The sequence below is a fragment of the Sceloporus undulatus genome, chromosome 2, assembly GCF_019175285.1.
Source record: "Sceloporus undulatus isolate JIND9_A2432 ecotype Alabama chromosome 2, SceUnd_v1.1, whole genome shotgun sequence".
NCBI lineage: Eukaryota > Metazoa > Chordata > Lepidosauria > Squamata > Phrynosomatidae > Sceloporus > Sceloporus undulatus.
In genome coordinates, this window is record NC_056523.1 from 42,330,313 (window position 1) to 42,346,888 (window position 16,576).

General features: G+C 38.5%; 1 protein-coding gene across 1 annotated transcript in view; it reads left to right on the top strand.

The window, feature by feature from the left end:
* LOC121922547 (contactin-4-like) overlaps positions 1 to 16,576 on the top strand; it is a 418,703-nt gene that overhangs the window by 221,409 nt on the left and 180,718 nt on the right. Inside the window, 1 exon segment of the mRNA XM_042452129.1 lies at positions 14,665 to 14,868. Within this exon segment, the coding sequence (XP_042308063.1) occupies positions 14,665 to 14,868 (204 nt within the window).

Genomic DNA, 16,576 nt, shown 5'->3' on the forward strand with positions numbered 1-16,576 from the left:
GGTCGGGTGTTGTTTCAGTTTTTTGTATATTGCAGGATCCAGGAGCTCCTTGATTTTTTGCTTGTACTGTTCTGTTTCCATGATTACCATAGCATTGCCTTTGTCTGCTTGGAGAATGATGATTTCTGGGTCCAAACTGAGATCCTCAGGTGGTTTCCCAGAAGACAATGGATCTCTAATCAAATAGACACAAATCCTCCTCACATATCCTCCCACCTTGAGGCCTTGCAATTCAACAACAAACCAACACAGAGATTAACATGTAAATCACTTCCTCTCAATCAAGGGCCACACAGTATATATATCACACAAACTCTCATGCTACCATTATCTGAAGATGCCAGGAATAAATTATTCTAGAACATGGCCACATAGCCTGAAAAACCCCCAAAACTATAATTAATGTTTTGAGTGACCTTGGGCAAGTCATGCTCTCTCAACCCCCCAAAACTCTGTGAGAGATTCAGTTTAGGGTCCATAAGTTAAAAACTATTTGAAGGCACACAGTAACACAATAGTTAGAATCACTAATGGGGAGGAATGTACTAATCCATTAAGGTTTGGTTTTTTTTAGACTTTAAGATACCATAAAACTTTGGGCAACTTTCTTGTATGTTCTTATTTTTTTCTGTAATATCCAATTACAGAAGGGAAAGATTAAATAGTTGCACATTGCCTTCAAATTAGTAAGCCTTTGGTAAGATAATTTGTACCAGTAAGTTTATACGGCTACTATTCTGGAAATGCCTAAAGTGGAACACTGAAAACCAATTTATCAGTTTTCACCACCACTTCACAGGAAACAGTTTAGAAAAGCTGCAGTGACCCACCACATTGCAAAAAAATATTGGATGCCAGTTTAAATCATACAGAGAAAAAATGGCATTGTGATTCAAAGCTTCCATGTAAACTGCATAAAAGACTCAGGGATGTGCTGAGCATATTAGCACCACAACACAAAAGGTGTGTGGTGTGTGTGTGTTTGTGTTCTATCTAAATCAAAATGGAAAGGTGTTCTGCCTGGATTGTTCTGTCATGGATACAAATGCTGCTGAAGAAGCTGCATTTTTTTTAAATCCCGTCTTTCAAAAGAAAAGAAAAAAGGAAAGAGAAGGGAGGGGAAATAGGTAAACCACTTTGAAGACACCTTTGAGTTGTCAAACAAATAATGGCACAGAAAACCATTTCATATTCTTGTGGATAGATGTTCACCATTTTATGCATACATATAAACCTATTTACTTTTGTTAGCAGGTACTGTATAATTTAACTGATATTTAGGTAATATAGTAATTTTAGAGTTTACAAATAATGTGGTGATAAGGATATATTTATCAAAATTAGAGCGAATAATAATGATATATAGAGTTGTAAAGAGTGGGTCCTTGAAGTTTGTTCCAGGACACACACACACACACACACACACATATCCTGTGAATATAAAAATTCTAGATGTTCAAGTCACATTGTATACAAAGACATTGTAAAATGATGTCCCTTATATAAAATGGCAGAATCAAGCTTTGCTTTTTGCAATTTATATATTTTTTAATATTTTCAAGCTGTGCATAGTGAGGGCTGACTGTACTTTTAGTAGGTATAAGTTGTAAGTATATTTTTTAATGTGCTTAATGCTCTGTTCATTTAGTATAGGTTTTACTGTGAGTGGTTTTGTTTCTGTTTTGTTTGGTTTCTTTTATTTGTTATATTTGTTTGTTATTGCCATTGCATTTCTTTTAGTTGACAGGATATTATTAGTGTGTGTGGGTGTGTGTGCATGTGCATAAACCTATAAAATATGTAAGTAGCAAATGCTTATTCTCCACCACAGCAAATACCAACTTGCTATAGCATAACAGTGGAATAAGGGATAAGGAGAATTACTATAATAAACCACGCAATGAAATTGAAGCTAACAACAATAACAAAAGAAAAAAGAGACCTCTTCTGCAAGATCTGAGAAATCAAGGGAAATATTAAGCCAAGAGTGGGAATGCTATATGACCAGCAAGCAAACATAATACATTAGGAAGGAATCAAAAGACATTGGAAACAGTACATAGAAGAACTATGTAAAATGGATGATTTGTTGACAGATTCATTTAAAGAAGAACAATCCCCGCATAAGGATGAACCTCAAGTTTTAAAAATGAAGTGAGAGGTGTAATTAGAGCTCTTGAGAGTAATAAATCACCAGAACTGATGGCATACCAATAGAGTTGTTCCAAGCTACAGAGGGAGAATCTAAACTAGTTTTAACTACAGTAATATATTTCAACAAGACAATGGCCCACAGACTGGAAACACTCAGTATATATTCCAGTCCCTAAGAAAAGAGACACCAGGAACTACAGTAATCATAGAACCATTGCAATTATTTTTCATGCCAGCAAAGTAATGCTTAAAACGCTGCAGTAAAGACTCTTACCATATATGGAGTGAGAACTGCTAGATGTCCAAGTGGGGTTCAAGAAAGGAAGAGGCACTGGTGCTCCTCATATGCTGGATACCGGAAAGTACTAAAGAGTTTCAAAAGAAGGCCAGTCTGTGTTTTATAGACTATGGAGTTTATCACATTACTTACCTCCCACTCTGCTCCCATCGCCCCAGCATCATCGATCTGCGACGGGAGCCTCCTGGTGGTATCGCAGATGGTGCTATTGAAGAGGAACACTTCCGTTATCATCATGGAAGTGTTCTCGTAATTGTTTTAAAAAGGACCCTTTTAAAATAACGATTTAATGCATTCTTTAAAAAGGGCCCTTTTCCTAACAATTACGAGAACGCTTCCATGATAAAAATGGAAGCATTCCCCTTTAAAAGCACCATCCACGATCCCACCAGGAGGCTCTCATCGCAGATCGATGATGCTGGGGTGACGGGAGCAGAGCGGGAGGTAAGTAATGTGATAAACTCCTATAGCAAAGCATTTGATTGTATAGATCATGAGAAACTACAGGTTGCTTTTAAAGAAGTAAGTGTGCCATAACATTTTATAGTTTTGGTGCATAACCTATTGAAGAAGGACAAGGCAGAAAGTGGAATGGCAGATTTACAACTGAACATTAAAAAAAAATTGGTGTTTTTTATTTTTGTTTGTTTTTGAGCAGAGACTGCAATCAAGAAATCAGAAGATGACTAAGACTTGGGAAGGTCAGGTATAAAGGAACTAGGGATCCTGATCCTGAATTATAAAGATATATCATTAAATCCCAAAGTTAGGATTGACTATGTCATCATATTTTCCAGTTCTGTGTATGGTTGTGAAAGCTGAACAGTGAATAAAGTTGGGGGGGGGGATCAACTAATTTGAGATGTGGTGCTAGAGAAGAGTTCTAATACTACCATGGATCTCAAAACAGATCAATGGATAGGTCTAGAGCAGATTAGGCCCAAATGCTCCCCAGAAGCAAGGATAAATAAAATTAGGTTGTGATATTTTGGCCATATCCTGAAAAGAAAGGATTCACTAGAAAAGACTATAATGCTGGATGAAGTGGAGGACAGTAGGAAAAGAAAAAGACCACATTCCAGATGGATAGACTCAATCAAAGAAGCCATCGCCATGCGTTGGCAGGAGCTTAGCAAGCGGTTGTGGATAGGATGACTTGGGGAGCTCTCATACATAGGATCGCCATAGATCGAAGTCGACCTGAAGGCAATTAACAACAACAAACCATAATATTTATTATTCCCCAATGAAACTGTTGTGTATTTTTTTTATTTCTCTGGGCCGGTACAGACAGCCCTTTAAGACACCCTCGTCACATGCTAGGGTTGCCTCGGGGCAGCGCTTCCAGACACCCTTCAACCCTAGCACGTGATGAGGGCTTCAAAATGGCAGCGCCCTGTACATATGGTCACTGCCATTGTTACAGAAGCAGCCACGGCGTAAAAAGAACCCACTTTTCGCTGGTTCTTTTTACTCCACAGGGAAGCCCCTCAACCCTAGCACGTGATGAGAATGGTGGCTTCCCTGTGGAGAGAAAACAGGCGCCGGTGGGGCGCTGTTTTTTAGGCGCTTCTGTATTCAATAACTTTCCCATTTTAAAGATCGCTGTGTGCATAGTCCAATTTGCCTGAGACATAAAGGTCATTGTCACAAGATCCCTAATAGGCATGTGCAGTCAGAACATGGGAGAGTTCATTCATGCGCTTGAAGCCATATCTGTTAAGACTCTTTCATGATCATTGCTACTGATGAAGAAGCAAGTTGATGCATCTAGTGTAACACATTTTCCAAAATCCTCCAGTTGTTTCTTGGCATCTTTTGAGGTCCATTTGCCTTTGGCAGATTTTATAAACTGGATTCATCTTCCAATATGTAATTTGCCCAAGCTAGCAATTTCTTAGTACTTAAATGAAACAAGAGATTTGAAAATGTATGTACTTAACGATACCTTAATTTTTAACTTAGAGTCCTAAGTAGTTTATCACTGTTCTGCCTTGAGCATTTTAGAAAGTAATTTAATTCCATTGTTTTCATTGTTGTTTTTGTTATTGTTACTTACTGCCAGAATCATCCCATGTCACAGTCCTGTCTGTGGTTTCAAAGGAATCTATGCCTTTGTGATTCGTTTCAGCTCTTGCATGTCATCTTCATTTCTGTTTGAAGATTCAAATGCTTGGATTGTTCAAGTCTCCCTTGGAGAGCTTGAGGGATATTAGGATATTTAACACTTCTCTTGTATCTGTTTAATTTGCTTTATTGCTCCAGAGCTTTAGAGTGGGTTGTAATAAATATGACCTTGTACACAAAGAGTTTAACTCTTTGACAAAAATACAAGTGTGAAGTCATAGGCTGTCACGGCTGGCATCCACAGGTTTTTTGTAGGTTTTGGGGGCTTTGAGGCTGTTTTCTAGAAGAGTTTATTCCTGAAATGCACAGATATAGGATGGGGGACACCTGGCTGAACAAGAGTACATGTGAAAGGGATCTAGGAGTCCAAGTAGACCATAAGTTGAACATGAGTCAACAGTGCAATGCGGCAGCTAAAAAGGCCAATGCAATTTTAGGCTGCATCAATAGAAGTATAGAGTCTAGATCAAGGGAAGTAATAGTGCCATTCTATTCTGCTTTGGTCAGGCCTCACCTAGAATACTGTGTCCAGTTCTGGGCACCACAGTTCAAAAAGGACATGTAAATCACTTCCTCTCAACCAAGGGTCACATGTATCTTCCATGCCAGCATTCTCTGAAGATGCCAGCCACAGATACTGGCAAAACATCAGGAATAATCTCTTCCAGAACATGGCCAGATAGCTTGAAAACCCCACCTCTTATATTGACCTGCCTGCTTTCTCTGATTCCCTGTTATTTCTGATCCCTACAAATTTGCTTCAATTTGCTTCATCCTGCCAGGGCTGCTCGTCTCCTGGGCACCCTCTTCTGCTGCTGCACTCGCCTTCTTTCTTGACCTGCCTCCCTACCCTGATTCTCAGTAGCAAGTTGTACACACACACACACACACACACACACACACACACACACACACCAGCTGAGAAAGAGGGGCAGAAGAAGAAGAGGAGCAACCTTAGTGGGGATGAAGTGAATTAGAGGGGGAAATATTCATACCTTTTACCGTTAAGGTGTGGAGCTTTAGGGCTTAGCATTCCAGAAATGCTCTGCTTTGATCTCCCATTTTCAGTGTTGAACCATTCAGATGCTTATAAAAATTACAGTTTTACTTAGTTTAAGGCCCGTTACAGACCGCCCAAAAGGGGCAGTCTTGGGCCGCTGCCAGTTGCAGCGCGGGGAAGCCGCTGCAGCCAAACTGCGTGACTCCCCCGCGCTGTAAAAAAGGAGCGCGAAAATCGCGCTCCTTCCGGCAATCCGGAAGAGACGTCGCAAGTGCCAAAGTGCGCACTCGTGATGTCTCTTCCGGGTTTAGATGTCCGGACGCTGCGCGTCTATTACGTCAAGATGGCAGCGCCCATCTGTATAGGGTGCCACCATCTTGCCATACGGAATATGCACGAGGGGCAAGGCGCATCCGGAAGCGCTGCCACTCGCGTGTATTCCTGGCGCAACGACGGCGCAGCTTAGGCCCATCTGTAAGGAGCCTAAGTGTGCAACTTTGCTTCAGAGACTTGTACTGTATTCCAACTGTGCAGCTTTTAAGGCTCTGCAGAGTTGACAAAAGATGTACTGTTTTGCTATGCTGAGAACAACAACAAAAGATTCAGCAACTTTACAGCAGCTGTTTTTCTTTTCACTTTTTCCCAAGTGGGCAGGTTAACCAAATTTAAACCACATTTGGGCATTGTTCCATAGCCATTCCATCCCTATACTGTGTATAGTGTTACATAAAAGTCTTCCTCTTCTACAGTTCTTAGAAATGAATTCGAGGCAGGAAATATATTAATGTTCTTGTTGCTGTTATGTGATTTCAATTCATTTCTGATTTATGGTGACCCAAAGGCAAGCCTATCATGGGATTTTCTTGGCAAGTTTCTTCAGAGGGGGGTTGCCATTGCCATCCTCTGAGGCTGAGAAATTGTGAATTGCCCAAGGTCACCCAATCAGTTTCCATGGCTGAGCATGGATTCAGTCCCTAGTCCCTGGGAAGAAGGGTTGACTAAGTATATGTTTTATTTGCTTCATTCATTGGCTAGATGAGTGTGCAACAAACTCTGCAAATAGCAAAGCAATGTGATAAAGCAAAGAGAAATAAGGAGATAAAGATGCATAAATGCTGCCTCACAAGTGAGGCATCTGGTTCTAAAAAGCATCCTTTTGATTTGCTAAAAAAATAAAAATAAAAATCGAAAGTCTGTATTTGGTTATATTCCCAGACTTTTCAGATAAAATTTGACAGCATAGATGGTGATGCTATCTGAGAAGCCATAAATTGCCCTTCTGCTGTGTATACATTGTCAGTACTGGCAGGCACCTTGTTGTTATAAGTTCTAATAGTATTTCAGTTCCTCACCAAAAGCCATTTTGTGCTGTATTTTAAGTGTCTGTTTACTCAGTTGTTACAAATTGCCTATGGGACAGGAACTGCCTGTCACTTCCAGAGCAATTAGTATGTGAAGCCTTATCAGAAGAAATTTGTCAAGTTTGAACAGACACAAAGAGCACATAGGCATCTCCAAGGAAATCAAAATAAGTATTTTATAGTATATATTACATGCTGCTATTACTGAATTCAGTCACATTTACCCTGCACATTTCTGTGTTCCTCTTGATACACAGAACAATATAAATCTTTATAATTTAGGGTATATTTTTGCATATCTTCTGATATGTAGAAGAATATAAATGCTTATAATCTGAAGTACTGTATACATATTAGCCAGTGTCTAAGAAAACCTTAATGGCTGTCTATTGTGTTTGCTTTAAATACAAGCTTTTAAAAAATGTGAATAATTAGATTTTAAAATATATTCAACTAATGTCTTATAAAAGTACAGCATTGGCTACTTGGCTATTTCTGTTTATTTTTTGAAGATATGGCATGGTCCAATGTTGTTTTCACAATGAAACAAAGAAAAATGATTTCTAAAATGTCTATTTCTACATAATTATCTTTAAAAAGTGGATCTGATTTTAAAATACACCCACACACATACAAAAAATGGTTGCATGGGAATGTTCTCATATAACATTAATCCACATGACAAGTAGACTTATTAGATAAAATCTGAAATGACTGCATCAGTCACCCTACACTGAGTCACCATGAACAGCAGATCTTGTGTTACTATTTCTTGGGAGATCATTTTAAAAAGACTGTGATCTGTGGTGACACATTGTGGGTGGTGAACATGTGAATCTGTTCATGCTGCATCTATTCTCCCTGGGGCTGGGCCAAGATTTATTTATTTAATTATGTTTGAGGCAAAGGCCAAAATGGCCAAACCTCAGTTACTGAGGTTGAATGGACTGGAAGTTGAATTCTCCTTCAATACTGTGCTGGAGTAGCATCCTCTGTTACCTGAGGGTAACAGAACAGTTTAGGGGCCAGGGAGAGATATGTAGCACATGCAAAGAGTTCTGTTTTAAAAAGAAGAATTTAAAAAGAAGGATGAAAGCATAAGTGAACATAAGTGAATCTGCCACTTGAGGCAACTGCCTCATGCCCTGCTGGGCAAGGCCTGCCCTGAAACTCTATTCTGTCTCTTGCACTGTACTTACCACAGTGCACAGCAAATATTAACATCTTACCTTGGCATTTGTGAGACAAATGCCCTGAAGAAGGGATCACTCATTTAGAACATGAAACCACATTAGTAGGGCCAGTTGCATAGTGATGTGTTGTGTTCCCTTTCAGTGGGGTGGGAAAGATGATGATAATAATAATAATAATAATAACAACAACAACAACAACAACAACAACTGTATTTCCCCACCTCTCCCAGGTGGATCGAGGGGGATTACAATCCAGTATGTACAATAAAATACATCGTTAAAACATACAATATCCAACAAATAAAACAGTTAAAATAGTACGATCAATAACAATTGGTGTAGTGTTCTGAAACCTGAATAGAAGAATGGCACATCTCTTTACAAAAGATTGGGTAGATAGGCCTGTCGGAAGAGATCCGTCTTAACCTCCCTCTTGAAGACCTCCAAGGAGGTGATGAGACGGATCTCTTCCGGGAGGCCATTTCACAGTTTCGGAGCCATTGATGTAAAAGTTCTTTGAGATGTTGAAACTAGTCTGGTTGGATGTATTTCCAAAAGATTTTTTCCAGATGACCTGAGAATGAGAGGTGGATTATGTTGGGAGAGGCGTTCCTTAAGTAATTCGGACTCAAGCCATATAGGGCTTTATTGGTGATAACCAACACCTTGTATTGCACCCGGAAGCTAATAAGTAATAGGAGAGATCTCTGTGATTTGCCCCATCCAAGTGGTCATAGATTTCAAACAAATTCTCCAACAACTCCCTTGTGAATGTGAAGAGGGCTGGTAAATGGACTGTTTTTGTGTTGTCTACAAGGTTTCTGTGTCCAGGTGTTTCTTTCATTTGGAGATTGTGGAGAATAATTGAAAGCTTTTAAAACACACACACACACACACAAAAACACATCTCTAAGCATGCTAACATAGGAAAGGCTGCCTACTGTTGCCGACGTTTATAGGAAACAAGTTAATTGTTTGGCAAGTGTAAATTAAAACAAAAACGAATGCTAATTACTTGCAGAAAAAAAATTAAGCCTGCTGAGAAGCGCTACCTTGTTTACTAGGAGTATCCTCTTGACATCAGCATGGGGTTACTCATAATTAGATGCACATGTGTAAATACAATGATTAGATAGTCCCACATAAACATAATTATCATATCTTCCAAAAAGTCTATGAAGATGGTCTCCAGCCCTGTGGGGGTTTTGTTATGATAAAAGCCCAACAATCTACATGCCTTCATCCTTCGTTAGTAAACAATGAAACGATAGAGCACAATGGAGCCCACGCAAGCCCTTGTGAAATGAATGGAGGTTGTGCAACAAATCTGCTTGGTGGACTGAGCCCAGTGTATTTATTCTTAAGCATCACAGAGGCTGAGGACTATTACAATGATTACTCATTAGAGAGTATTAAAAATATATTCTTTTTTTCCAGAACAATTAGCATCCCTCCAATAAAGCTGCAACATCTTAATGATTCTTAATTTCCTGAGTTTTCCAAGATGTTTGGGGTATTATTCCTATATTAATACAGGGAGGTGATAGTAAATTAACCTAAGTACTAGACTCAACTTGCAAAACCTGTCCCACTTGTCCCATCTTAGATAATATCCAAAGATATGCTACAAATTTAGGACTATTATCTAATTAGTCATAATGCAGTTGATGAGTACTTCATTTCTTTTCTGACACTCCCAGTTGTAGCAAACCATATCTACTAAAGAAAACTCTTTCTGAGTAAAGATATACAGTATATACTCCTAAGACTGTTCATTATTATACTGTCAAGACATAAGTCTTTCAATACTTAAGGGCTTTACAGACAGCAACTAAGGGACGGTGGGATGCCACCGCTTTCCCTGCCAGATCGAGGACACGGCAACCACACACTATGCCCCCAACTCAGAAAGTCCATGGCAGAAAAAGAAGCCACAAAAAGTGGCTTCTTTTTGCATTGTGGAAAGGGAGCCATAGCTACCAGCGCCACGACTTTTCGGCACTTCTTTGGTATAGCGCATGTACACTTTGCCCCAAGAGAATGCCATTATGCCTCCCACTATTCGGTGGGGGCAGAGGTGGAGTTGGGGCACGCAGCTTCTGGTTGCCATGCCCCCATTCTGCCCTGATGCCAGTGTTTATTGACGGTCTGTTCAGGGCCTTTGTCTTCAATTTATTCCGAGAGGATGAGCTGAAAGGGATAATTACTTGGTACCTGAAAACATTATTAATAATACATTGTGTGTATGAATTCTACGGCTTTCCAAAAATAAAATAGATGTCCATACGCAAACAGTTCTCTTTTCTCTGTCATGGGCCCGAATCCTATTCTATCCAGAATAAACCTATAGAATCAGTTGTATTTACAAAAATGTTGACCCTAGCTTTGAATAATTGATTCCCTGGATCCACTCTGCTTGGGACCATCAATAGGATTCAGACTTCAGTGAAGATAGTTGGCTTTGGAGCAAGAAATGGAACAGTTAATAGAAAAGAATAAATTGTGAAGTGGAAGGCTTTCATGGCTGGCATCCATAGTTTTTTGTGGGTTTTTTGGGCTATGTGTGAAATTCTTCTAGAACATGGCCACATAGCCCAAAAAACCCACAAAAAACTAAAGAATAAATTGTTTAACTGTTAATGAGCTCAGCATCTGTCTCAGTAACAGTTCACTAACAATGAACTAAGTTTCCCATCTCTGCTGAAAAGCAGGTGTGGTCTGTGGAATTTCATAGGATCATAGATTTGGAAAAGATGACAAGCCATCCAATCCAACCCCCACCATGCAGGAAGACACAACCAAACTCCTGACCCATGGCCATCCAGCCTCTGTTTAAAAACCTCTAAAGAAGAGATTCCACCTCTCTCTGTGGCAGTGTCAAACAGTCAAACTGTCAAACAGCTCTTACTATCAGGAAGTTCATCCTAATGTTTAGGTGGACTTTCTTTTCCTGCAGCTTCAATCCATTGCTCTGTGTCCTAGGTTCTGGATCATCAAAAAAAAAAGCTTTCTCCCTCCTTATTATGACAACTTTTCAAATATTTAAACATGAAGATTGTGTCGCTTCTTAATCTTCTCTTCTGTGGCTCAACATACCCAGCTCCCTAAGCCATTGCTAACAGGGCATGGCTTCCAGACCTTTCACCAGTTTGGTCACCCACTCTAATTCTAAACCAATCATTTATTCTGGTGTGAGATATCTGCCAGGTTGCAATCTAGAGATAGGATTACCACTTCTTGAGGTATCAGCTGAAGTCTCATGGAATTGTTCCGTTTCTCTGGGTCTTCAGGCAAATCTCAAGACAAGTGGTATTGGTGGAGGACAACGTTTAATTTGTGTGTGTGAAAGAGATGACTTTAAAACATGGGCATACCATCTGCCTATGGCATTTACTGTATATTTGTATTGCATTCATGCAACATCAGTGGGCCAGATGTGAAGCCAGATGGATGCATCTGGATCCACTGTAACATTTTTGAACAAAGCATGGAGCAGATTGGCAATGTCACTGCTTATGAACATTGTTGTAGTATCCATTTTTGCCGCAGCTTAGGACCTGAAGATAAAAAAGTTCCCCAGGGCTGGTTGTGAGTCTTCTACACACTCCACCAGAACATAAGGCCCATGTTTTATATGTGCTGTAAGTAAGAAATGGCAGCAACTAGTGCAACTCATGGGTACATTTTGCAATTTGCCCGTTTGCTGAAGCATGTTGTCATTCCTCCCACGCACCCACCCACTCTAGATTGCCATAATATTTGGATTGTTAGATTTTACTTAGATTGCCCATATGGCCCATTTCAATGATCAGCTGACCCAAAAGCAATTCTTACCCACCTGACAACCCATTGCCTGCCCCATCTCTGTGACATAATAAAGATGCATCCTTGTGTCATCACAAGGACTTGGCGCCTGATCTCATGTTTTGACCTGAGAATAATACAGTCAGCCCTTTGTATCCATGGATTTTTTTATCTACAGATTCAAGAAACCACGGTTTGAAAATATTCAGACTCACACACATACATACACATCCCCAAAAGCAAATCTTGATTTTGCCATTTTATATAAAGGACACCATTTTACTATACCATTGTATTTAATGGAACTTGAGCATCCACAGTTTTGTATCCACGGGGGGATCCTGGAAACAAACTCCAGTGGATACCAAGGGCCCATTGTATGTTGTTGAACCAGGCAACAACTAAAGATTTTACCCATCCATTTAAAAATTATTTGCACATGGAAGGTGATGTTAGTGATTATCAAGGAATTTGAAATTTGATCCTTACAGTGTTTGGATTGATTAACTGATTGGTAAAAAGACAGTATGGTGTAGTGATTTGAACATTGGACTGCAACTCTGGAGACCACAGTTCGGATCCCTGCTCAGCCATGGAAACCCATTGCTTGACTTTGGACAAGTTACACACTCTTCACTTCAGAAAACCCCATGATAAGTTTGCCTTAGGATTGACATAAGTTGGAAATGACTTAAAGGTACAAAACAATAACTTTATTTATAGATGCTTTGTCCCATCCTTCAGCTGAAAGAGCATGGAAATAACACAGTCCCTCCTTGCCTTTGTTTTTTAAATAATAATAATAATAATAATAATGTTTATTTATATACCGCTTTTCCAAATTAGATCAAAGCGGTGTACAACAAGAAGTACAATACAAAGTCAAAATAAAACATAACATAACAGGCCCCTTTCCCCCTCAAGATGTATATATATATAATGTAAAATATAATATGTATATATTTTATACATATTATAAAATATGTGACACTAAAGAAAATGCAATTTGTAGGAATAGGAAATAACCATGCATTCAGGCAGTAGTTCCTATTTACAAATTTCAATAGGTGATGCTTCTGGTGCTTTGAGGGTAGCGATGGAGCAAGCTTCTGGCAGCTGCTCTCTTTTGACTTGATGTATGAGGTCATGTTATTGTAGACGGAGAATGTAGCTTTCCTATGTCCCATTTATCTGGACAATAGATGTTGCCAGAGTGTATTTCAGGACTAGTATCAGTTCAAACTGGTAGTATGGGGCTGATGGTGCAACATTATGAGGAAACAGAACCTTATAAACAAACAAAAACACATTTTAACAAATGTTAAGACCTTGTTACTTAAGCTCTGAACACATTTGTTAATACTCTGAACACATTTGTCAGTTAAACAATGTAAATATAATACAGGCTGAGTCCCCCTTATTTGAAATGCTATGTTTTGGATACACAAAGCCTGTGTACACTGAAGCATCAGAAAGCAAAGGTATCAGTATCACAGCTACCCATGTGGACAATTTTGGGATGTTTTAGAGTTCAGAATTCCAAGTAAGGGAGACACAACATGTATAGTATTCTGTGCTGTAGTTACTTCCAGTATCACTTCTTTCTTGTAGTTGGATGTCTGGATAGTGCTAGAACTGTGTTTCCAACTCCCAGATTTTTCTCCTTCCTGGAATAGACACACACACAGTTCATCCAACTGAACATTCTGCATAATAAGTAGCATCCTGGTAAACACTACTATCCAGGATAAAGCTGGAAGCAGTAGAACCAGTCTTCTTGCTCCCCTGTTTATAAAGCAGCACAGTGGGCCCTTGGTACCCACTGGGGTTTGGTTTTAGGACCCCCAACCCTACCCTCCACCCCCCCATGGATACCAAAATCTGTTGATGCTCAAGTCTCATTATATACAATGGGGTAGTAAAATAGTGTCCTTTATATAAAATGGCAAAATCAAGGTTTGATTTTTGGAATATATATATATATATATATATATATATATATATATATATATATTTTCAAGCAATGGATACTTGAATCTATCTATCTATCTATCTATCTATCTATCTATCTATCTATATTCAAGCAATGGATACTTGAATCAGTGGATACAGAGGGCCAACTGTACGTGCTTTTTCCAGCTCATGGGGCTTCAGGATAGTCCAGTAATTAATGTGAATATCTGCAGAATATTTGTCTGTGTCTTGTGTACTTTTGAGTCTAGTTAATATAAACAAAACTTTTCCTTCTTTCTCCTTCAACTTTTCCCCCCAAATGCCCACACTATTGGATTTTGGACAGGCTCCACTCATATGATTGAGGGTCTTTTGGAAAACATTAACCTGTTTGTTTTAGCATGTTAGCAGGTTGCTTGCAGCCACTGTGAAGATTTATTTATTTATTTAATACTACAGAAAACTTGTGTACTAGATATTGTGTGTGTGCGCGCGCACACACACACATATGGAACAGTTCTAGCACTTAAAAAAACCATCTTCAAGTAACCCTTTCATCCCTGCAAAACACAAACACGCATTTAGTGTTAAATTGTTTTATTGGGTATTATTTGATTTGTATGGGGAAAATAATGTTTGGAAAAGAGGTATATCTGTTTACAATGCATTTTCTTTAATTTATTACTTCATCATCTTTCTTTCATTTAAAAAAATGAAAATAGTTCTATTGTATTAACAGTAATAATATGTATAACACCTTTTTATTATTTCCAGAACTGATCTATGCTTGGATTTTTAATGAATATCCATCATTTGTGCACCAAGATAATCGCCGATTTGTTTCTCAAGAAACTGGAAATTTGTACATAGCTAAAGTGGAGAAATCTGATGTGGGGAATTACACATGTGTGGTGACCAACACTGTAACCAACAACAGAGTGCTGGGACCTACAACACCTTTAATCCTGAGAAACGATGGTATGTTTCATGACATTTTGAGCTTTCACTTCCTTATGAGAAATGGACAGAAGAGGAGTTAATTGTCAAGGCTGTTTTTACTCAAATAATTATATTACTATAGATGTTGTAATGGTAGGGTGTATTTGTTAGAGTTTTGCCTCCGAAACTGTAAAATTTAAATTCAAACTCCCAGGCACTAAGAAACTCATTGAGTTACTGGTACATTGACCTCTCTCACACATGTAAAACTGTTTGACCAGGATATAAATGTGAAGAGGTTGATTAATCAAAGCATCATTTATTCTATTTAAGTGGACATGACTAGCCTTATTTTAGATTTATAATTTATTTTTCTTAGGAAGTTATTGCTCTTGTCTGGCACATTGCTACATGGAAGTACAGCTTTCAGAGGTCTGTTCTTACTTGGCAATGTCACTAGCATTAATCAGATGCTTGTACATGTTTAGATAGTGGTTAGTATATGTAATGCATAGAATTTGTGTAGCACTTCTGACTATTCAAATAATTTCACATACTTAATCTCTGTATTCAGGAAAAACATGTATTCTGGTCATGTATACATAGAATCTTGAATGGTACTGGACAATCATGTGTGTGCTGAATGAAATGAAGTATTCTGGCTTTATGGTATTAGTTGTAGGCCTGAGACACTTTCTTCTGCTGCATCACTGAGAATCTCAGAGTATTTGTTTTATAGAAAGGAACAGTGAGACTTATATTTGTTAGAACTCTTGAAACAATATATTAATATAATGATTTGTTATGGTGATGACTGTAAAGTGTGTAGGTATGAGCTATTCTGTAAAGAATTCTTGTTTTGCACCCACTCTGCTATATTTACAGTTGCCCTCCTGAAGTCATTCTCACAAATGTTCTTGAAATGCACTTAAAGTGCATTTTACTTTTTATTAGATACGCTGGGAAACTTTGTTGAGTTCAGCAGGAAAGTTCAAGCAGCATTTATGTCAGCACAAGATGATCAGGTTTCTCTGGGACTGAAGTGTTAGTACAGTTGAAGAAATGTTAAATAGGGGTTTTAAAATTAGACATCACAGAATAGCATGAAACCTCTATTTATAATTATCAACTACCAGATTTTCTTTTATAGTGATGTTCACGTATAAATGCACTTCACATAAGTGTTCATTCACTTCAGTTTGGTCAGATGCAAAGTGTCTTCACACCCAACTTTCAGGAATACAAAGTACAAAAAGCCAAAAGAATACAAGTGATAACTGTATGTATGTAGTAACCTGCTGACAGCTACATCTGGATTCTCTCTATTTAAATTGAGTTTGACATGTCCAGTACATCTCAATATATATGACAGATGATTTTCATTAGAGCATTTCACCATTAAATTAGTAGACTAAGAGGCAAATTCATCAATGTTTAATGTCCCAATTACATGAATAAGTGTAACACAGAGAAATTTCATGATGTTCCTCTCCCACTAAATGTAAAATATACAGAACTGTGCAATTCGTCATTTTGATGTTACATGTGCTGCTTGGAACTACTTTCCTCACTTAATTATGATAAGTATATGAAGGAAGATTAGTAATAAAAAAGGTATGGATATTTATTGACCAACAGTTACCATCTGTGGGGAGGGAAAAGAGGATTGATTGATTGATTCCCATCTGTGTCTTTCCTGCACAATACTGTACAGTCACCCCCAAGTCCATGGACTTGAAATCCGCAG